This window comes from Indicator indicator, chromosome 16, assembly GCF_027791375.1.
Source record: "Indicator indicator isolate 239-I01 chromosome 16, UM_Iind_1.1, whole genome shotgun sequence".
NCBI classification, from domain to species: domain Eukaryota; kingdom Metazoa; phylum Chordata; class Aves; order Piciformes; family Indicatoridae; genus Indicator; species Indicator indicator.
In genome coordinates this window covers 15,407,987-15,430,427 of record NC_072025.1, presented here as the reverse complement: position 1 = coordinate 15,430,427, position 22,441 = coordinate 15,407,987, and the positions used below count along the sequence as shown (strand labels likewise).

General features: G+C 42.3%; 1 protein-coding gene across 1 annotated transcript in view; it reads left to right on the top strand.

Annotated features, from left to right (window-relative positions):
* IQCH (IQ motif containing H) overlaps window positions 1-22,441 on the top strand; it is a 75,408-nt gene that overhangs the window by 36,624 nt on the left and 16,343 nt on the right. The window contains exons 15-16 of the mRNA XM_054387739.1: window positions 12,399-12,519; window positions 15,099-15,385. Of these exons, the coding sequence (XP_054243714.1) occupies window positions 12,399-12,519; window positions 15,099-15,385 (408 nt within the window). The remainder of the gene's footprint in view (window positions 1-12,398; window positions 12,520-15,098; window positions 15,386-22,441) is intronic.

Below are 22,441 nucleotides of genomic sequence, written 5' to 3'. Positions count from 1 at the left end.
TGAACCTGCCTTGGCAGGGGAGTTGGACTCAATGTTCTCCAGAGGTCCCTCCCAACTCCTACCATTCTGTGATTCTGTGGTCATTAGAACTAAGGGCCCCTGAATGAAACTTTTTATAAGCTGTTAGTCCTCAGCAGCACACAGTGGGATAAAGGCTTTACAGAGACATTTGGCATAGTTTGTGAATTCTGCCCTTGATGCAGCAGCAAAAATAATGGAGACAGCTCAGTTGCTGCATTAGGTTAGCAAGGTAAAATGCATCGATAATCCTGTCCTGCCTTTTTGTTTGCCCAATGTTACCTTTGAAATGAGGCATCTAAAATCATTTTCAGATGGAATAGATTTTTTTTTTTTTTACACAGATCAAACTCGCAAAATACATGATTTTTAATCTGTTGCCTACTCCATACCAATGAGGAAAATCTGGGTATGGCATCTTAAACTGCTATGCAAATGATGCTATTTGTAAGTATTAACATAATTTACTGCTTACAGTCATATTCTCATTTCTAATAATTCTAGCAGAATGGAGACTCTTTTCACAGTACTCCTAGCCTGCAGGATAGTCTTTCATCAAGGAGCTGAATTTTTTAATAACCTGCCAGCACACGTTGTGTATGTGGCAGCCTTTGCCGATGACACAATGTCTTCATTATCAAAAGAAACAGGTCTCCATACTGTAATAGGACATTAAAGCATGCCTGTGCTCATAAACTAATGCTTTGATGTTTAAATGTGTGCCATTACAATGGTATTCCTTAACAAAGGATGATTTTAATCCTCTGCTCTCGATGGCAATACTCAGTGGAGACTGCAATTCATTATATATAAAAAAGGTCTCCTGCTCTACAAGAGAGGGCTCTCAAAAGGCAGACAAATTTGCACACCCACACTCAAACAAGGCGTTCAAAATGCCAGCAAGATTCAGGCTTTGCCGATGTAAACCTGGTCTAGATTTAGGGAAGCTTTCCTGCTGACTTCAGGAAATCAGATCAAAGAAGTAATTCCTTATGTATTTTCCAACTTCCATCAAATGTTTATGTTGAAGAGCTTCTAATGGGCTGATTCCTGGTTGCATCAAAACCCAAGGTAAACACAGCGTAAAAGGAAGAACAAAATTATCACCATGTCCTTTTTTCAGAGGCACTTAGCTGTGAAAGAACTAAAAAGCTTGAAACTAGACCATTAATACTTACACTGGGTAATAAGGAAGGGAACAGTCTTTTAGCAGGGTCTGTTGTGACAGCTCAAGGGCTGTTGGTTTAAACTAAGGGAGATTCAGACTGAAGAGGAGGAAGAAATATTTTACACTGAGGGTGGTGAGACCCTGGACCAGGTTGCCAAGAATAGTGGTTGAACCTCTATCCCTGGAACCATTCCAGGTCAGGTTGTTTGGGGCTCTGTTCTAGTTGAAGATGTCCCTGCTGAGTGCAGTGGGGTTGGACTAGATGAGCTTTAGAAGACCCTTCTAAGCCAAACCAGTCTGTTCATGCTATGATTTATACCAGCAGAGAACTAGATTTCGTGACTCGTGTCTTCTGCACCACTGACCAAGATAGTGGGAGCACAATCTGGGCAAATTCTCCCAGCTTTTGAATCCCAGAGAGCCCAGTGGCTGGGTGATGCTCTCCACTAGTGTGGCTCTCCAGTCCCCTCCTCCGTGCTGCTTGACTTGCACAGAGTGAGGGATCTTTAGCAGATAAGAGAAATTAAGCCCTTCAGCTTTATAGGATAAGCTCTATTTTATAATGTGGAATTTTGTACTTGTCAAATGTAACAGAGCTGTAATCATCTCAATTTGAAATTTTAATATGCAATATAATTCAATCAAACAAAAATTTCAGACCAGTTTTGACTGAATTAAAAAAAATCAAAAGAGCTATAATGAGTAGTTTATGTAAATTAAACAATCCTTTCTGGATACATTCCTTCTGGCTTTAAAACCATTACATTAGGAATGAATTTGGCACAACATAGAGAAATATCAAATGCTTATTGAAATTAAGACATTTAAATACCAATGAATATTTAAACTACAAATAGTTCTCTGAATGCCAAAACTAATGGAGTTTCATGTATGGCCTTTTCTGCAGTTAAAATGTATTACCTCACAACCCCTCTCAATCATGTGGAATCTGAGGAATCTGCTAGTTTATGCTGTGCTATTTCCCTCAGTTAAGTATTTATATGATCTTTCTCCCCACGTAAACACCCCCTGGGATGAAATATGCAGGAGTCTAAAGACCTCTGGGACCTCAAATATTCTGTATTATGCTGATGAAAATAGCAAACAGCTGTAAAACTTACTAGTGAGGAAAAGCATGCTGAAAAAATAATCCTTAGAAAACCTGACTGAAAAGTAGTCAGTTTGTATCTGGTTTCAAATTTATAATTATTAGTCCAACGCTTTATTCCAGAGTGGCAGGGGTTGGGTGGGACCTCTGGAGACCATTGAGTCCAACCCCCATGCCAAGGCAGGTTCACCTAGAGAAGATCACACAGGAACACATCCAGGCAGGTTCTGAATGTCTCCAGAGATGGAGACTCCACCACCTCTCTGGGCAGCTTGCTCCAGTGCTCTGTCATCCTTAAATTAAAGAAGTTCCTTATGTTTAGATGAAACTTCACATGGTCAACTCTGTGCCTCTTGCCCCTTGTTTTGTCACTGGGTTTTGTCACTGGGTGCCACTGAAGAAAACCTGGATCCATCCTCCCAATCCTCACCTTTTAAGTATTTATAAACATTGATGAGGTCGCCCCCTCAGTCTTCTCTTTTCCAGACTAAAAAGTCCCAATTTTCTCAGTCTTTTCTCCTAAGAGAGATGTTCTGATTCCCTCAGCATCTTTGTAGCTCAGGTCTGTACCCTCTCCAGCAAGTCCCTGTAACTTTCTTGAACCGGGGAGCCCAGAACTGGACAGAGTATTCCAATGTGGTCTCGCCAGGGCAGAGCAGAGGGGAGAAAGAACATCCCTTACAGTGCTTGCCACCCTGTTCTTGGTGGCTCTACATTTTAGGACTGAAAGTACCACCTCAAACTATTGAGAACCCTCAAAGTCCTCTTTCCTTTTAGAGAAAATATAACCTTTCTTAGTGTTGCATTTTTTTTCTTCTTTTAACAGTCCCCTTTTTACAAAAAATAATCCAGGACTATGTAGAGATCCTATCCTCTTGTATAAGTGACTTGTAGTACTCTAAATCACTAGATACCATCTCTAGATGATAGCACCAGCTCTAGATGAAATTGCTAGCCAAATTAATTTCAGACTTCTCTTTTATTACACTGTGACTCTTTAATTAACCACCAGGCTCATCTGCATGGTATGAGTTTACCTATCAGCAATCGTAAAGATAACCAAGATCAGACTGAAAACAAACAAACAAACAAAAAAAACCAACAGCAGCAAAAAAAAACAAACACAAAACCAAAAACAAAAAGGGATGAGCGTGGGGATAAAAAAGGGCTGAAAATATAAGAATAGAACAAGACACAGGAAACCAAGCAACAAATATTCCCTCAATAAGCTGTTATAATTGGCCATAGCTACAGAACCATTTCAAAACTCTCCATTAAATATCCATTGTAGGAGAAAAAAGCTATTTAATGTGCTTGGGCAGCCTCCTGTTTTAAACCTCAGAGTGTCTGAATCTTATTGCTTCTAGTTGGGTCATGGTGGTTTGTCACGGCTTCTTTTCTTTATAGGCTGTATCTTAGATAATTCACTTAAATGTGTAAGAGGAAATCAAAATCTTCTCAAATGGTGGCAAATCCAGACAAGCCAACTGAGTTGCATAAAGCAATATTCAGACTCTGGTTGCAGGATTTTTAGTGGCATAAAACAATATTCAGTCACTGGTTGTTTTGAGTGGCATAAAACGATATTCAGACTCTGGCTGCAGGATTTGAGTTGCATGAAACAATATTCAGGGTCTGGTTGCAGGATTTGAGTTGCATAAAGCAATATTTAGACTCTGGTTCTTTTGAGTGGCATAAAGAAATATCAAAGCTCTGGTTGTAGGATTTTGAGTGGCATAAAGCAACATTCAATCTCCGGCTGCAGGATCTGAGTTGCATGAAACAATATTCAGACACTGGTGGCAGAATTTTGCGTGGTATAAAGCAATATTCTGGCACTGGTTGCAGGATTTTGAGTGGCATAAAGCAATATTCAGGCTGTGGTTTCAGGGTTTTGAGTGGTGTAAAGCAATATTCTGGCACTGGTTGCAGGATTTTGAGTGGCATAAAGCAATATTCAGGCTGTGGTTTCAGGGTTTTGAGTGGTATAAAGCAATGTTCTGGCACTGGTTGCAGGATTTTGAATGGCATAAAGCAATATTCAGGCTGTGGTTGCATAAAGCAATATTCAGTCATTACTTGAAGGATTTTGCATTGATTGCTACTGGAAAATTAGTTTTGATGGCCAGGATAAAGTGATACAAAATGCTGGATAATTCTTGAAATTAAACAATTTTTGGTTAACTTTCAGACGTTCTGTAATAATTAGTAAACTTTGTGATTATCTGAATCAGGATTAGTGTGAGATTTTTTAAGTGGTTAAATGACTTCTAAGAGTCATGAGGCTTACATCCCAAATCTTGTTTCTTTCCTGAAGCCAGGAATTCAGAGTAAAGAGGTTGAATTAAAATCAGCCCATAATAGTGTCAAATTTTAGACACATGGTGCTGCCAGCACACTCATTTCTGACCATCTTTGAACATGTTATAGCTTCCTAACACTGCTTGTTCTCTTTCTGCCACCGGTTCCCATTTTCATTGCTCTGATCACAGAATCACAGAATGCCAGGTTGGAAAGGACCCCAAGGATCATCTGGTCCAACCTTTCTTAGGTGGTAGTGTAGTTGAAATGAGCTGGCCCAGCACTCTGTCAAGCTGAGTCTTCAAAGTGTCCAGTGTAGGGGAATCCACTGCTTCCCTTGGGAGATGATTCCAATGTTGAACTGTTCTCATGGGAAAACATTTTTTTCTGGAGTCTACCTTTTGTAACACTGCCAGCTTTGTTCTAGGGCAAGGCTACAAATATTACCCAAACTGCAATAAATCGCAAGCTATTTAATTAGTCTTAATAGAACACCTAAAGTCTGCTGAAGGTGTTCTGAAGCACTGCTGGCTGCTGTTACTGCACACACTCAGATCCAGTGTGATATTTTTTGCAGCCTGAAGAGGGCCAGCAACACTGTCAGATACCCAGAAAAGAATGCATTTACAGCATCTTGACAGGCTTTTAAAATTGCTTCCAACCCGTATGATGTTTAATAGGAAAGGAAAAAGACCGCCAAGACTTGAGGAAGAAATTGATTCCCTATAAAGCAATTCAGCTGCAGGTTGTTTCTGAGCGCTCTGTCAGCAAGATACCCTGAAGAGTTTAATATGAACTGTATCTGCGAACAGCCCGTAGTACTCTTATTCCCTTTATTAATATATATTAGCATGTCTAATGTTCCAGGTGATGTTCCAGGTGATTCTCAAACCTTAAGTAAAATCAAGCCTGCTAATCGGATCCCTTGGTTAAATGAAAGCCACGATACCCGTTCCCGAGGCTTGCGATAATCAGATCCGCAAGCTGTTGGGTTGTATGTCCTATTGATTTAATATGCTTCTAATCAGTACATAAAGCTATAGGCCTGCAGTGTTAATTTTTCATATGCTTACAAAGTACCCTTTGATTTTCTGTCACGCGTTAATTACAGCGTTTTGCCATTAAATAGGAAGCTTTGTGTAAACTAATTACTAGGTAATCATTGTCTACCGCAAGCGTGCTGTTTGTACCTTTTATTTTATTCTAAAAATGCACAGATCTCGCAGTCTGGAACCACTATACCTTCCAGCCATTAGCTCTCACTAATTCATAGCATTATTGTGTGAAGATTGTAGGAGTTGTAATTGTTGTGGTATCAGTGCTGTTAATTACCGGAGTAAACAGTTGAAATGGTGCCAAGGTCTATTGTACAAGGCAGAGGAAAGGAGGTTTAAATGTTACTTCCACCATCTGGGGACTGGAGTAGAGGCAAATGCTAGAAAACAGCAGTGAGGCAATATCAGAACTTCAGCTCCAGGGTTTTAGGCCATATGGATCCAGAATATTTTGAATCAATTGAATTTAAGTGCCAGTTTGTAGCAATAACAGTGTGGAAGGAGAGGAGAAAGCAAGAGCACTAAAGAAATCCGGAATCTGTTAATGTTATGGCAGCCAATAAAATGCCTGCTTGGATTATTTTAAAAATGTTTATTTTGCTAAATTCCCCCCAAACTAACACAGAGGCAACTCGAAAAGAAGTTTAACTGTGTGTTGTTTGTGAAACACAAAGCAGGTTTTGTCTGACAATTCCTGTAGCGTTACAGCTCAGCAGTTCAGACCAAATTCCCGGGAAGCGATGGTGGATTAGCTACATTGATGCCTTTTTCTTTTTGCAATCGTGTTTTGGGGGCAGGGGAGGTGTTCATTAGAATCCTTTCTTCAGAGACAACAAGCCCAAAAGGGACTGCAGGTGAACAGAAGTGAACGAAATTTAGAGAGATCAAACTAGAGAAAAACAAATTAATTAGGAAAACGTTATTAATCTGCAGGCGTCTAAATTCGTTTGGCTTTTAATGAGATCTCTGCACATGCACAGGAAAGCTGCATTCAAATATTCCTTTACCTCCTTTTGTACCTGGATTTACAAAGGCTGCATTTGAAATAAATATGAGTTTTGGTTTGAAACAGGGGGATTTTTGAGGCTTGTGACATTTCTGTTATATTCTGTCTGCTCTGAGGGTAGATGTGGGGAGCCCTGAAAAGTAAAGGCTGTAACTGCACAAAAGATAATGGGTTTGTGCACAAAATAGCAATGCACATGGAGTAATTTTGGATTTTAGAAAAAGCAGATTATTTAATAAAATTATCCTTTTATGCCCCCAAAAAATAGCAATGCACATGGAATAATTTTGGATTTTTAAAAAAGGAGATTATTTAATAAAGTTATCATTTTATGCCCCAAAATAGCAATGCAGATGCCATCATTTTGGATTTAAAAAGGCAAATTATTTAATAAAATTATCCTTTTATGCCCCCCTAGCCCCCCCCAAAACCAATACACATGGCAGTAATTTTGGATTTTAAAAAAGGGGCAAATTATTTAATAAAAGTATCCTTTCATGCCCCAAAATAGCAGTGCATGTAGAGTAATTTTGGATTGGAAAAAAAAAAAGGCAAGTTATTTAATAAAACTATTCTTTTATGCCCAAAATAAGAATGCATATGGAATAATTCTGGTTTAAAAAGGCAAACTGTTTAATCAAATTATCCTTTTATGCCCCAAAAAGGCAATGCACGTGGAGTAATTTTGGATTAAAAAGGCAAATTATTTAATTAAATGATCTTAATCTCAAATGAACATGCTGTGCATAAGCACACAGAATTATCTGACAAGCTCACAGAGCTTTCAAGACTCTTCTTTTTTTTTTTTTTTTTTTTTTTTTCTTCCTGCCCAATTTTGGGCAGCACAGGCTGCTGAGGATTTCATATTTGATCTTCCTACATATATTGTTTTCTGTAGTGACATGGATGCAAAGGGCTCCTGCAGCATCTTGCTGCCGCCAGTTTGGGAGCATTGGGGAGGAAATGGAAAGGATCTCTCTTGCTAAACAATCCTGGTTTATTTATTTTTTATTGGTCTGTTAGCAGATGTTGAAGTAGTTCAGGGCACAATGTAAACATGTGCTTTTGGAATGGAAATGGCAAAGTATACAATGAAATAAGCAATTGGGAGGGTTGTGGGGTGGTTTGGCTTGTTGTTGGTTTTTTTGTTTGAGGGTTTTTTTTTTTTTGGACTGGGCCAGGAGGGTTTTGTTTGTTTTGTTTTTTTCCCCTTTTTGTTTTGTGTGTGTGTGTGTGTGTGCATGTTGTTGAATTTGGAATTAAAAAGAAGTGCTTGATCTTTATATATTGAAATCCTCAGCGTGGAGAGTGACAGCATGAGCCAGAAGAGAAAACCATGGCCCCATGTGGTGTGAAAAAAAGGAACAGCAGTTTAAGTGCTGGAAAGTTGAAAGAGAACTAACCTTCTTGTTCTCCTACTGAAGGGAAGTGGCTGTTTTGTGCTTTTGTATTGAAGCATAGCATATGTGCCTCAGCCTGACAAAAAAGCCTCTTGAGTCAAAAGCAACCCTCGTCCTGTGTGCTGATCCAAAGCGAAGGCCGTGGTAATGAGGGACGGGCTCTCAGGAAGCAGGGAGGAGATAATGCTACATAAGTGGAGAATTCTGTGCACTGTTTTCACCATCCTACTTAATGCAAGTCGCAGGCACGGTGAATCGTTTGCCATCCAGCTGAAATGGGCCATTAGCTATCAGGGAAAATTGTCTTTGCTACTTTCAGCAGATGGAGCAAATATTTTACAAAGCAATTTTACATACGAAAAACATTTGTGTTACTTGGTAATGATGGCTGTTTTACATGATGGTGCCTTCTATCAGAACATACTTTTCCAGCTCGTGGAAGGCAAAATTGGCACTTTTTAATTTTAAACTTTGCAGTTAACAGGGAAATGCCTGGGCTTCAAAGCAGGTTGCAAACTTTTAAGCAGATAAGGGCATTCACTGTGTCACTTCCAAAAAAAACCCTGAAACATTTCCATCTTTATAAACCTTTCAGATTGTTTTGTTCTGTGCAGTAGTAGGTTGTGGTTCTGGCCATCATGCACCTGCCTGAATGAGGGAAAAATAACACATCAGACTGAGGGAAAAAATGAGCAAACCTTAATTTGCAGAACAGGGCCTAATGAAAGTCATTTGGATGGCAAGACAGCAGTACTGACCTCTGCCAATCCAACCAGGTTTACTGGTGGGGCTGAGAATATCAGAATAAACTGGGTTGGACCACTTCACATCCAGGCAGCTGGAGTAAGTTATCCCAGCTCCAGTGGTTGCAGTGTAAAGGATACATGCTATAACTGGTATGAATTGTTATGGTGCTGCTGAAGTGGCATAAATTGCCCCAGCTTCACTGATTTCAGCAGAGATGTGGCAGTTTGTATTGCTGAGGATCTGATGATTTCATTCCTCTCTGGCCCAGTCAGCTTTACTTGTTTGGAGTTACTTTCTTCACTCTATTTGCTTGCAAGGTCTAAACAATTTCCTTTCCCTCTGATTTTTAGCTAAAAAGCCCTAGGTCTTTCTCATGCATTCTGCTCTGCAGCCTCTTTCTGTCCCCAGGTCTTCCTGTTTCTATTTCTTCTTTCTGTTTATTTACTTCTCAACAGGCTTTTCTTTGCTGACTGAGCTGTCTCCAGTAGATTTCCTACCACTGCCTTCAACATATGCCCCATTTGATCCTAATTTTTTGTGGCAACTGCCATTTTAAGGAAGCCTTTCAAAATTCAGCTTGCAAAAAAAGAAGTTCTTTTATATTTGGGAAAGGGGAAAGGTGTAATTGGTTGTTTTATAACAATGAAGCAGCATGAAAAAAAAAAAAAGCAAAACAGATTTGGTTAGATTTAAAGATTTCTGCATGAAAATTGTTTTTCACTGTTACCCAGATTTGTTCTGTACCTTTTAATAAAGATTCCTATGTGAAAATTGTTGCTCATTAAAAAAGGTACAGAACAGATTTGGATAGATTTAAAGATTTCTTCATGACATAAACAGTGTTTGGATTGCTTCTTTTTTTACTGGTACTATGAAACATCAGCTGAAAGATTTGAACAAATGTTCCCTGTTTCCATTGAGGCTACGATTCTGAATTGTTTGGTGCCCACATCAAGAGCTCAAACATTGGTAAGCTCTGCTGGAGATGCTGTCCAATTTAAATCAAATTAGCCTACTGAGCACTGATCCTTTTAAAAGGTCTGACTTCTTGAATGAATGTTGGATCTGGGCTTGAATTTGCCTACTAAAACTCCCTATAATCAGGGTGATTGCCTTTTGAGAGCTTACAGTTGCAAACAACAATCAGTTGCAGGTGCTGATCCTTGAAAAGCAGGTGCTCCACTACCTTCCATGAACACCTTGATTTATCTAAGCATTGCTTCTTGAAAGTTGGCTTTGATCACAAGAATGTTTCTCAGATATCTTTGGTGATTTCTTTGAAAGCATCTTTTGTAAGGGGATTGGTTTTGACACACTCATCTGTCATAGTCCGTGAGTGCTGAGGGTGCTTTGAACTGCAAAGTGGTCCTGGGCTGGCCACTGTTCATCTGTGTTGTCCTAACAGACATTCTGAGTTCGTTCTGTGCTCAAGTCCCCTTCCAATGCTATCTGACCTCACTTAAGCAAGCAGCACTGGGTCTGTTGAGGAAGTATCACAACATTCCTTGCCTAATGTCCATTATATGAGCATGGTATCATGGAATGTTTTGGATAGAAAGGGACCTTTAAAGCTCCATCTAGTCCCTGCAGTCAGCAGGGATATCTGCAACTACAGCAGGTTGCTCCTGACCTGGAATGGTTCCAGGGATGGGGCATCTCTCACTTCTCTGGGCAGTATTTTTTAAGGCATTTTTTTTTCTTTGTGTGAGGTAGAAACAACAGCTGTCCTTATTTTGTGGCTGGACAGCTAAGGCACAGACAGATAGTCACTTTCCTGAGGTCTCACAGGCAGACTGAATCCAGGAACAAGATGTATCTAGGTCTTCTACACATAAAGTTGATCCCTTAATCATATAATCATAGAATTGTGTTGGTTGGAAAAGACCTCTAAGATTGTTGAATTCAACCATCAACCTAAGACCACCATGGCCACTAAATCATGTCCTGAAGTGCCATGGCCACACATTCCCTGAACACCTCCAAGGGACAGTGACTCTACCACCTCCCTGAGCAAATTATTGGCCCTTCTTCCTTCTCATTCTGTAGGTAAATCACAGTAAGCTGGGTTTGACTTCCTATTTTTGGTTACATTACATCATATACTTCATGACAAACCCCATCTTTTCAAATGCATTGTTTTGGAGAAAACAGGTTTGGTTTTTTTCCTATTCTTAGATGTTAGCCAAAAGGTTTTATTGTGTTCCTCCAGAGCTCAGGATAATATGATTGTGGCTAAGGATATTGCCAGGATCAGAGGACGGTTGGTCATCTTCTGAAGCATGGGATGCTGAAGAGAGAGGATGTAAAACAGAAGCAAAGAGACCCAGGGGAAGCAGGGGAACGCTTATGAAGCAGCAAGGAAAGGAGCCTGAAGCTATAGAGTCAGGGTCCTTGCACTTTATATGCTTGTGTACTTCTGGGATGGTTTTGAACAGTGAAAGCAATGCAGTTAGCTTTGGGATTTAATGGGGTTGTTTTGTGTGTGTGATAATAAAGACTTTGAAACTAGGAAAAAGTTTATTTATCTCCCACAAGTATGACTTGTCAAATTCTACCAAACACAGAAGCACAAATACACTGTGATTTTGTTACAGACTGGAGAATGGAAAATAAATACTCTTGTCTGATTTATCTGAGTTCTGTCTTGGGGCCTTCACCACAAGAAGGACATTGAGGGGCTGGAGCGTGTCCAGAGAAGGGTAGCAAAGCTGGTGAGGGGTCTGGAGACCAGGGCTGGTGAGGAGCAGCTGAGGGAACTGGGGTTGTTCAGCCTGGAGAAAAGGAGGTGAAGGGGAAACCTTCTGGTTCTCTACAACTCCCTGAAAGGAGGTTGGAGCCAGGTGGGGGTTGGTCTCTTCTCCTAGGGAAACTGTGATAGAATGAGAGGAAATGGCCTCAAACTGCACCAGAGAAGGTTTAGGCTGGATAACAGAAGAAACTTCTTCACTGAAAGGGTTCTCAACCCTGGAACAGGCTGCCCAGGGAGGTGGTTGAATCCCCATCCCTGGATGTGTTTCAGAGAGACAGAGATGTGGTGCTGAGGGACATGGTTTTGCACCAGCCTTGGTAGAGTTGGAGAACGGTTGAACTCAATGATCTTAAAGGTCTTTTCCAACGAAAACAATTCTATGATTTTGATTACTCCTCTTTTTTTAATCTAAAAGCTGTTTGGGTTGATAGAGCAGCTTAAACATGGGATCAGGCAAACTACTGCTGGCATATGTGACTGTTTCAATAGGCCGAGCTTCAAAATCTAAACAATGTAGAAGTTATTGACTGCTGCTATTGATCCCCAAGCAGTTACCAGGCACTTAGCATTTTCAGGTGCCAGATCAAATTATTGATATAAATTATAAATATAAATTATAAATAAATAGATACTCTGCTGAAGGAGGGGGGAAATTGTCTTTCAGAGAAGGACAGGATGGAAGAGTAGAAAGTAGAAAAATTAAAAAAGGCTTCCTAACTGTGGGTAAACAGTAACCACATTTTTTTTTTTTTTTGCCTGTTGGAGGCCTGGTTTTTAATCACCCCACAAGCAGTTTTCATTTCTGTAGTAAAATTGCTTGTGGTTCTATTTAATTTGTTTCTGCAGGAGCCAGCTTTGGTGAAGATCTCCCAGGAGCTGCCGGGCCTTTTAGCACAGCACGTACAGCCAGTCAATGAGAAACGATTCCCTACATGGGAAAAATTCCTCCAAACATTTCTTAGTCAAGGTAAATAAGACTGCAAAGTCGCTGTTAAGTGTTAAAAGGAGTAATTATACCATATTGTATGCCATATTCTTGTTAATCTTGGACCCATTTAAATATTTCTCTCCTTTTATTTCGCCATTATGCTTCAAATGTTCATTTACAAATGAATTATAGGCAACTATTCTATCATTCATATGTCCTGTGCAAGCTTCTAACCTAGGTTAATCCTGGAGTACCTTCCTCACATGATTCTGGATCAATCAGCAGCAACTCCTTCATCCTGACTTACTGTACTGGAAGCTGTCACGTTTGGCAGTGGACTTTAGGGAAGGCCATCATGCATTGGAGGGCTGGAGCACCTCTCCTTTGAGGAAAGGCTGAAAGAGTTGGTGTTGCTCAGCGTGGAGAAGAGAAGGCTCTGGAGAGACCTTAGAGCTGCATTTCAATATCTGTTGGGGGCCTATGGGAAGGCTGAGGAGGGACTCTTTAGAAGGGCTATTAGGGATAGGACAAGGAGCAATGGTTTGAAACTGGAGCAGGGTAGATTTAGGTTGGACATCAGGAGGAAGTTCTACACAACGAGGGTGGTGTAATACTGCCCAGGGATAAGGTTGAGGCTCCATTGCTGGAGACATTCAAGGTCAAACTTGATGGGGCCCTGAGCAGCCTGATCTAGTTGGAGATGTTCCTGCTGACTGCAGGGGGGTTGGACAAGATGACCTTCAAGGGTCACTTCCAACCCGATGTATTCTGTGTGATTCTGTGCGTGAGTTTGCCTGTGGGTAAATGTGAGAATGTTGCATCTTTAGTAGGTGTTGGTGAGCAAACATCTGCCAGACTTGTTTTTCTCACCTGTAGGAGCAGTGAGGGAGCTGTATGTGAGCTGTGGATGCTACATAAGTACATTGCATGAGGTCAGTTGTGCTCATAACCTTCACAGTTTGGAGAGGAGCTGAGCTTTCTTCCCAGCTTTTGCCTTCCAGGCAGGTTGCCCCTGAGGACCAGTAATGCAATGCCACGTTGTCCCTTACAGCATGTTGTCACAGACTCATTAGACCATTGCCATGCTCTTTCTTGCCCTCCAACCAAAGGAAGATGAACAAGTTCCAATCTGAGAGCTGGATAGTTCTGTTTGCATGGTGCTGTCCTCAGCAGGGATTCCTGCATTAATTCTGGCACCTTTGGATCAAAGCTGGCCAGTACCCAGCTGACCTAGAGCTCAGATGTGAGCCCATGCTTTCCAGAAGAGGCAGAGCAGAGACCTAAGTGTCTAATCACTGCAAATCAGTGTATCTGTGAGTGGGCTTTGCACAAAGGTTAGCAACCTGTCTTTCTATACCAAATTTTGGACAGAAAATAGTTTGTGGTTGGGTAGTAAATGCCTACAATGGTTCTGCCCTGCCATCGTTTTTGTGACATATAATGGGTATTTATGTTTCAGACATTCCTGTATCTGTGGAAGAGACAAAGGTGACTCAAAGCTTTATGGGTTTTTAAAATAATGCCAGTTAACATAAAACCAGTTTTAAGCATATGTTAGTTTATCCTAACTAAATGACTTAGGGCATTATATGCACTACAGAGGCATATCCAGGATGCATGGCAGTTTTCTTATGCTAGAAGTTGTCATCTTCAGCTCTTCCCTTCTAAACACAGAGTTCCTCATGTGGATGAACTCCAAAAAGCAGATTACTTATCTAAGACCTGCATGTGGATGGGTATCTCCAAGATAAGTTTATAGCAGGAGATAGCACTCCCTCAAGGTCCCAACATTGGATTTTACTGCTCTTCTGGGCCTGGTGTTTAGCTGGACTACAGGGGAGCCCAGCCCAGGATTAGAATCATAGAATTGTTTTGGTTGGAAGAGACCTTTAAGATCAATTAACCCAGCACTGCCAGGTCACTACTAAATAGTGTCCCTCAGCACCACATCACCACAGCTTTTAAACACCCTCAGGAATGGGGACACCACCATGGTCCTGGCAGCCTGGACCAGGCCTTAACAACTCTCAAGGGGAAAAAATTTTTCATAACATCCAACGTAAACCTCACCTGGTGCAGTTTGAGGCAGTTTCCTCTTGTCCTTTAGCTTCTTATGTGGGAGAAGAGACTGACCCCAACTGGCTCCATCCTCCTTTCAGGGAGTTGTAGAGAGCCAGATCATCTCCCCTCAGCCTCCTTTTCTCCAGACTGAACAACCTGAGTTCCCTCAGCTGCCCCTCTCAAGATTTGTGCTCTAGACCCTTCAGCAGCTTCCTTGCCCACCACTGGAATTCATTCATACTACTCAGGAGTGTATTTCTGCTGTCAGATATGTGATATACCCAGTTTGGAACTGCTTGCAAGGCATCTGCAGCTCAAAAGCCACTGTTTGATCTCTGCAGTGCTATAACAGATGAAATATCTTCTTTTTCTTCTAAGAGATTCATGAGTTCTAGCTCTGCTGCTCACATTATGTTTATTTACTTGCTGTGTCTCCTTAGCAGTCCTCCCTGCGAAGTCTGAGCACAACAGGAGCTGGAGGGTCTCATTCTGTGCACTCTGAAGAGCATCATGTGTGTATTTGATCACCAGTTTAACAGCTAATTCATTCTTACCAGGTGGTGTGATAGAAGCCTTCCCACCCTCCAAGAACATCACAAACCTGACAGTGGATATGCTGATAGAGCCAACGGGCGAGATAAAGATGGTGTCATCTGGAGACCAGCTACACGCTGAAGGGCCTTTGAGATCATCTGGCACTACCATTCCACAACATTCTGTTGATCCAACAGTTCTTAATTCACTCTGCTTCAAAATTGGAGAAACCTGTAAATCCAAAGGAGTGCTTGGCTACTTCTCAGTGGATTTTGTGACTTTCATCCATCCACAAAAGATGGAGCAGCAGGTGAGTGGGGCAGATTCATGGATTTGTAGAATAGGTTGGAAGGGACCTTAAAGATCGCCTAGTTCCACTCCCCCTGCCATGGGCAGGGACATCTCCCACTAGACCAAGCTGCTCAAGGCCTCATCCAACCTGGCCTTGAACACCTCCAGGGAGGGGGCATCCACAACATTCCTTGGGCAACCTGTTCCAGAGTCTCACCACCCTCACTGTAATGAATTTCTTCCTAAGACCCAGTCTCAATCTCCCCTCTTCCAGCTCACAGCCACTGCCCCTCATCCTACCACTACAAGCCCTTGTAAAAAGTCCCTTCCTGGCTTTCTTGCAGACCCCTCTCAGGTCCCCTACTTCACGCTGTCCTCCTGAGATCAAGAACTGTCTGCTTTTGATTCCAGCAGATCTTAGGGGAAAGCTTTGCCCTTTTGAACAGTTTATTTCTGAGCTGTGCAGGGAGGTAAAGCACATGGTTATTGTAACAATAACATCAAATTTAGACCTGATCTGCCCAGTGGACCTGAGGAACTGTTGTTGGTAACAACCCAGCAAAGCCTGTAGGGCTGCTTTCAAAACTGAGTGAGAATAATATTCTAATTCCTTCTAATGACTTTTTATTTTCCTCCTCTAAAAGAAGTGTATTCTGCATTAAGCTGGTAATTAGAGATGATGGTCTTATGGCTGAGATGTTTAGATGAAATTATTTTCAGAATGCTCTGAATCTCTTGTATTTTGCTCTGTAAAAATAATTAGAGGGATTATTGGACTCTTTTGAGTGTCTGTAAGAATGTGGATCTGAGGTTTGAGGGAGGATCTAAGGAAGAGGGGATGCTGACAATTTCTTATAGCTAACAGGATGGTGGTGATGAACAATTTGCTTTACACTGTAATGGCTAATTTAAGGAGAGAGAGGTAATGGAAAGCAGTCCAGTTATCATGTCTCCAGCCCTGGAGTTTCTGTCCCTTGGCTGGTACGGAACATCTGCCTGTGGTATCTCCTCATTCAAACCACATGTGCTCTCCATGTGGCTTTCAGAACATCTAAGAGAAGAATTCCCTTCAAGAAAGATGCAATCTCACCCCCATGCAACAATGGGATGGGGCTCTGAGCAACCTGCTCCAGTTGCAGATGTCCCTGCTTAGTGGACTAGATGACCTTTAAAGGTCCCTTCCCACCCAAAGCCATTCTGTCACTCTATGATTCTATAACTGAGCAGGACAGAAGGGACTAAATAAATGTTTTCTCATGGAATCCTCCCCAGGAGAGTCTTTCATGTAGAGATGACTGATGGGGTCTGTAAAAGGTAAAACCAGAACCACTCAAGTAACCCTCATCCTCCCTGCCAGAGTTTACAAGCCTACCAGCAAAATTTCATAGTCAGCTGTCTCAGAACTGTTGACAATGTAAAAAGCCGGATAATAAATTAAGACAGCAGAAGGGGGGTGACTGCAGAATCTGCTGCTGCCACCAATGATGGCTGGCAGAGTCATAAAGGAGGGGTGGCCTGAGCCTTCAGTGCTCTGGTAGTGGCTGTGGGTTTGAAGACTAAAGAACGGGGGGTCATTTATTCTTCAGAAGAGGAGGCCCTTTACATTTCCCTGAAAGGAGGTTGGAATGATGTGGAGGTCATTCTTTTTTCACATGCAGCAGGTGACAGGACAAGAGGGAATGGTTTCAAGTTGTGCCAAGGGAGGTTCAGATTGGGTATTAGGAAGAATTTCTTCACAGAAATGGTTCCCAAGCATTGGAACAGGCTGCCCAGGGAGGTGGTGGAGTCACCAGCCATGGAGAGGTTTGAAAGACAAGTGAATGTGGTGCCGAGGGATCCAGGAGGTTCCATCTGATGATGAGAAGAAAATTCTTTGCTGTGAGGGTACCAGAGCCCTGGAGCAGGTTGCCCAGAAAGGTTGTGGACTCTCCTTCTCTGGAGAGATTCCAAATCCACCTGGACACCGTGATGCTGGGCAGCCTACTGTGAGTGCCCCTGCTTTAGCAGGGAGGTTAGACTGAATGGATCTCCAGAGGTCCCATGCTGGGATTCTGTGACTTTTGGTGGATGCACTCAAATCCATGTGGGTGTTTGTTTCTCTTTGGCATCAGGAAATCACAGCTTGTATGGTGTGACAAAAAGGCTTTGAGCACAGGGCTTGTATTTCAAACCAAAGAGCCAGCATATGGTGTCTTTTGGCAAAAGCTAGCTCTTTGGCAGTGCTATGATAATCATGTTCCATTTTAAGCTCAGAGAAGGCTTGCAGTCAGACTTTCAGTTCTTGATACCACTGTGAGGTGATTGTGGTGACCCAGAGAATTGGTACCATGTCAGCTTTGACATACAGATCACCCTTCCTTTGGGCTCCCAAAAGGTGTTTACAGAGCCATTGTGATGAGATCTGTGGATAAGCCATAGTGGACAACTTCCACGGGAGGTTGCTTTATAAAGATTAAGGGGTGACAAAAGATTAAGGGGTGACTCCCACTGAAGGCAGTGGGAGTTCTGCCAGTTGTTTCGCCCAAGCCAGCAGTTCACCCAAATGCAGAAATGCTACTGAGGTTATTAAGTTGGTGACATTTCCTGGCATGAACAAGGTCATATTAAATCACTCAGGGTGTCTTCTGGCTTCTTAGCACTGTTTGTTGCCTCTTGGTTTTCTTCCTTCGTTTCCAATTGATTTTACCTTCGTATTTCCTCTGTCAGCATCTAGCACAACTTTAACATTATTTAAGGCCAGGTTTTTACATTTAGTTAGATGTGGAGGCAATTAATGATGCCATCTGTCTTGGGGGAGAGAGATTACACCAAAGATTGTATTCCTGAAAGCACCATTTTTTTAGCAAACAAGAAACCCTGTTAGACTCTCAGGACATTTGCTCACTCCTATCAGTTGTGCTCACTTCAGGGCAGTAGCTGAAAGGCTCAGATGTATTTCCTGCAAGTCTAGGATATTTGGGTGTTCTTTCAAAGTTCTCTTTTATAGAAAATATCAACTGGTATATGGTATTTTCAGTAAACCTCAGAATTAAATATATCGTTGAACATCTGTTACCAGGGCAGCCTGAGTATTTTCATACACAACCCCCTGAAACATTCACGTTACATGCTCCATAAATACAAACCCTTCAAGAAATGTGAAGGGGCAAATAAGTGCAAACTTATTTCTGTCTTTGCAGCCTGAGCAGCTCTGTGCTGCCAGCCACACCCTCACAGGTTCTTCCCCTGTGCATTCCTGCAAAGGGGACTCCAGAGACAGAGGAAGCCAATGTATGGCCTTGGAGTTTCCAGTTCTTCATCTGAAAGCCTTTAGAAATCATCTGTTATAGAATCATGGAGTGGTTTGGATTAGAAAACCTTCTTTAAGGTCACATCTAGTCCAGCCCTGCTCCAGATAGCAGGGACATCTTGAACTAGAGAGAGTTGCTCAGAGCCCCAGACAACCTGACTTGGAATGGGTCCAGGGATGAGGCATTTCTCACCTTTCTGGGCAACCTGGGCCAGTGTCTCAACACCCTCAGTGTCAGACATTTCTCCCTCCTCTCCAGTCTGAATCTCCCTCTTCTAGTGTAAAACTAGAACTAGTTTAAACCTGTGTCGTGTCACAACAGGCCCAGCTCAACAGTCTGTCCCCAGCTTTCTTCTCAGCCTTCTAAGTCCTGAAAGGCCACCAGAAGGTTTCCCTGAAGCCTTTTCTTCTCCAGTCTGAACAACCCCAACTCTCTCAGCCTGGCCTCACAGCAGAGGGCTTCCAGCCCTCCCAGCATTGCTGTGGTCTCCTCTGGCCCTGCTCCCACAGGTTCCTGTCTCTGCTGTGCTGAGGACTCCAGAGCTGACCCCAGCAGTGCAGGGTGGGCTCTCAGCAGAGAGGATCAAAGGGGCAGAATTTCCTTCCTCCACATACTGGCCACCAACCTATGCTGTCATAAGCATAAAATTAATTCTGCTATGGACAATGGGGAATGCATTGCTTGTATTTGTTCATATTACTGCTGTTTGTGGGTATGTTCCTTCAACATGCTGCTGTCACATTGCTGTGTTCCTTTGGAGCACAAGTAGCAAAGAGCCTCGGTGTGATGGGTGGAGGAGCAATGCATGTCTGTCAAACACCCAGGTCAACAGGAAGCCAGAGTGAACACAGAAATCACAGAATGGTTTGAGTTGGAAGGAACCTTAAAGATAATCTGCTTCTATTTGGGTCACTGGAGAGCTTTGTGACTGTCACAGAGCAGTATCTTTATTCTCTGGCAGTTCTTGTGGTCTACACTGACCAAAAGATGACAAGAGAGATGCTACCTTCACGCTGTAACCTTTCGGATATGAGATATACTGCCTGATGTTTCTTCTTGGGCTTTCCATGTGTTTCTGCTTGGTACCCAGGTCTCTCCCAGCTCTCTTTCCCTTGTCCTCACAGGACATGTGCAGTACTCTCTGGCCTCTTTGCAACTATTTCTATGTCCAGGAGGTAGTTCACAGACACCCAAGGGTTGTGTCCTCTATCTACATGCAGCTCTTGTTTAAATTATGATTAAACTGGAGCACAGCGTGGGGCTGAGCATGGTGAAGGCACCCATGGGATTAGGCATCAGCTGGGAGCATCCCAGCAGGGGCAGAGAAAGCTGGGACCTGGCACAATTCTCTGTTTGCCTCAGGAATCTGTTTCCATCTCAGTTCTAAGCATCTGTGATTTGTTCCTGAGGGAAAGAGAGATGGAGACACACTGTTTTCAGTGTCTTAGGGGGAAAAGTGGAAGAGAAGAATTTGGTGCATAACTTGAGCAGAATCGCTTCTGATTCCCGCTCTAGGGAAGGCTGATCTCTAAGAGCAAGGTCTTGACCCTTCCAAGTGAAGTCTTGCACAGTATTGACTGAATGCTGCTCAGATCCCAACCTGTCAAGGAGCTCTACCTACGTAAGTCCATTTAATTGAGTGGGACTGCTTGAATGCATAAACTTACTTACATCCATAGGTCTCTGGACAGATAATTTGGAGAAGCAGGGTCATAAGTCACCTTTTTCATCAGTCTGATAGCTTCCACAGCCCCACACCATTTGTGGCAGCAGTCAGAGAAAACTGGACTAAATTGTTTATTTTGGACACAGGAGAAAAGGAGAATTATAGAGCTGAAAGTTTAGGTAGGTATTCTTCCTTCATTACAGTCCAGTAGCTTGAAAAGCCTCTGAGGAGGATGGCATCAGCCATGCAAGCAGGTCTGGGTGAGGAGGAGCAGAGTGCAGATGTCTCTGAAGGCCATTGATCAGCTCTGGTGTTACAATTCCATTAATGCTTTCAGGAATGCTTTTGGTGGGATCCATTCTGCTTTCCTGTAGGATTCTGCTCTTTGGAGAAAAGGAGGCAGAAGGGAATCCTCCTGGCTCTCTACAGCTCCCTCAAAGGAGGTTGCAGCCAGGTGGGAGTTGGTCTCTTCTGCCAAGAAAGAAGCAATAGGATGAGAGGAGATGGCCTCAAGTTGCACTGGTTCAGGTTGATAATAGGAGAAACTTCTTCACTGAAAGAGTTCTCAACCCAGGGAGTTGGTTGAATCCCCATCCCTGGATGTGTTTCAAAAGAGGCAGAGATGTGGTGCTGAGGGACATGGTTTAGCACCAGCCTTGGTAGAGTTAGAGAAAGGTTGGACTGGAAGATCTTAAAGGGTTTTTCCAACCAAAACAATTCTGTGATCCTTCAGCATTCCCACCCACTCCAGACAGAAGGTAGCATTTTCTCTGTGTTATTTCCAAACAAGAGCCTCGATGCTGTCATTAACCATCTTCCAATCTTACATTCTGCAGCACAGAGGTTAGGGCCAGGTCTGGGGCCCTCAGCTAAGTTTTTAGGTCAGCACCAGTCCATCCCAGCAGCTGCCACGAGATGGCAGCTCAATAAGATCCTGTCGGCGATCGCTGCCGAAATGATCGATTCCACTGCGAATTTTTGAAGTCATAAAAGGTCTTTCTCCAGTGCCCAAGCTGCATTAATATTTTACTAATTGACATTTTTACTGTGTCCTTCGACCACTTCTTTAAAAAAGAGCAGGCGTGCTCTCAACAATAACATCCACGTCAATACTGGATGCAGATGAAACAGGGGAGTGAAAAGCGGTAATTTAGTAACTCCTTAAGAATTTATGTTTCTGTCCCTTCTCAAGTTTATGTTTTCAGGCTGAAGCATTTTTATGGCAGTTGTAAAGAATTCCACTACACTTGTGACTACTCACTGGAGATGTCTTTACCATCAAGCTCTTAAGCTGCACACACTGAAGGAGAGCATCTCCTGGCAGCACTTGGCAGCCTGTGTGAAAGGGAGCAGTTCACAACTTCATTGTATTCATCTTGCAGGATGCACTCTAGCTAGGTTTTTTAACCAGTGGTGGGATTTTGGAGAGTCCTAATCTGTGCTTTGCTCAACTTAATCTAAAATCACTCTGAAGACTATCTAAGCTCTTAACCATTGCCATTGTTTTACTATTTTTTTTTAAACCATAACTCATAGTAAACCCCTAGATCTGATTATCTTTTCAACTTCCATTTGTTGTTTGAAAGTCAAATATCAGTTCTGGACTTCACAAGTGAGCTCTGTTCCAGTTTAATTTCTGACCATTAGTCCTGAAAGTCCCAAAACCTCTCAGGTAAAAGCTCCTTCCATTACGCTACAATCCTGTCAGGATGCAGCACTCAGATTGTAAATATCCACAGCTGTGAACCTCCCCCTGCTGTAAACCCTCAGTAAGTGAGGATGGACTCAAGTACTCAATGTTTGTTCATTTCTCTGGTTGTTTTATCCTTTGTGTTTATTCAAACTTGACCTTTGCATAGGCCTTCTTCTAACAGCTCCTGATTTACTGGAGGAGATGATAATTCATCTGGTTATTAACTGTCTGACCTCCACAGATGTTGCTCTATAGACTATGGAAATAGATTCATAAAATAATAATAAATAACAATCCACAAAACACCACAGCTCAGATTTTTCAAAGCTTTTGACACCCATTTGATATTACCTCAAGAGATAACCAGTTGCAAGCCACTAGATGTTACTAAAGAGCTGGACCTCAATGAACCTGGAATGTTGCATC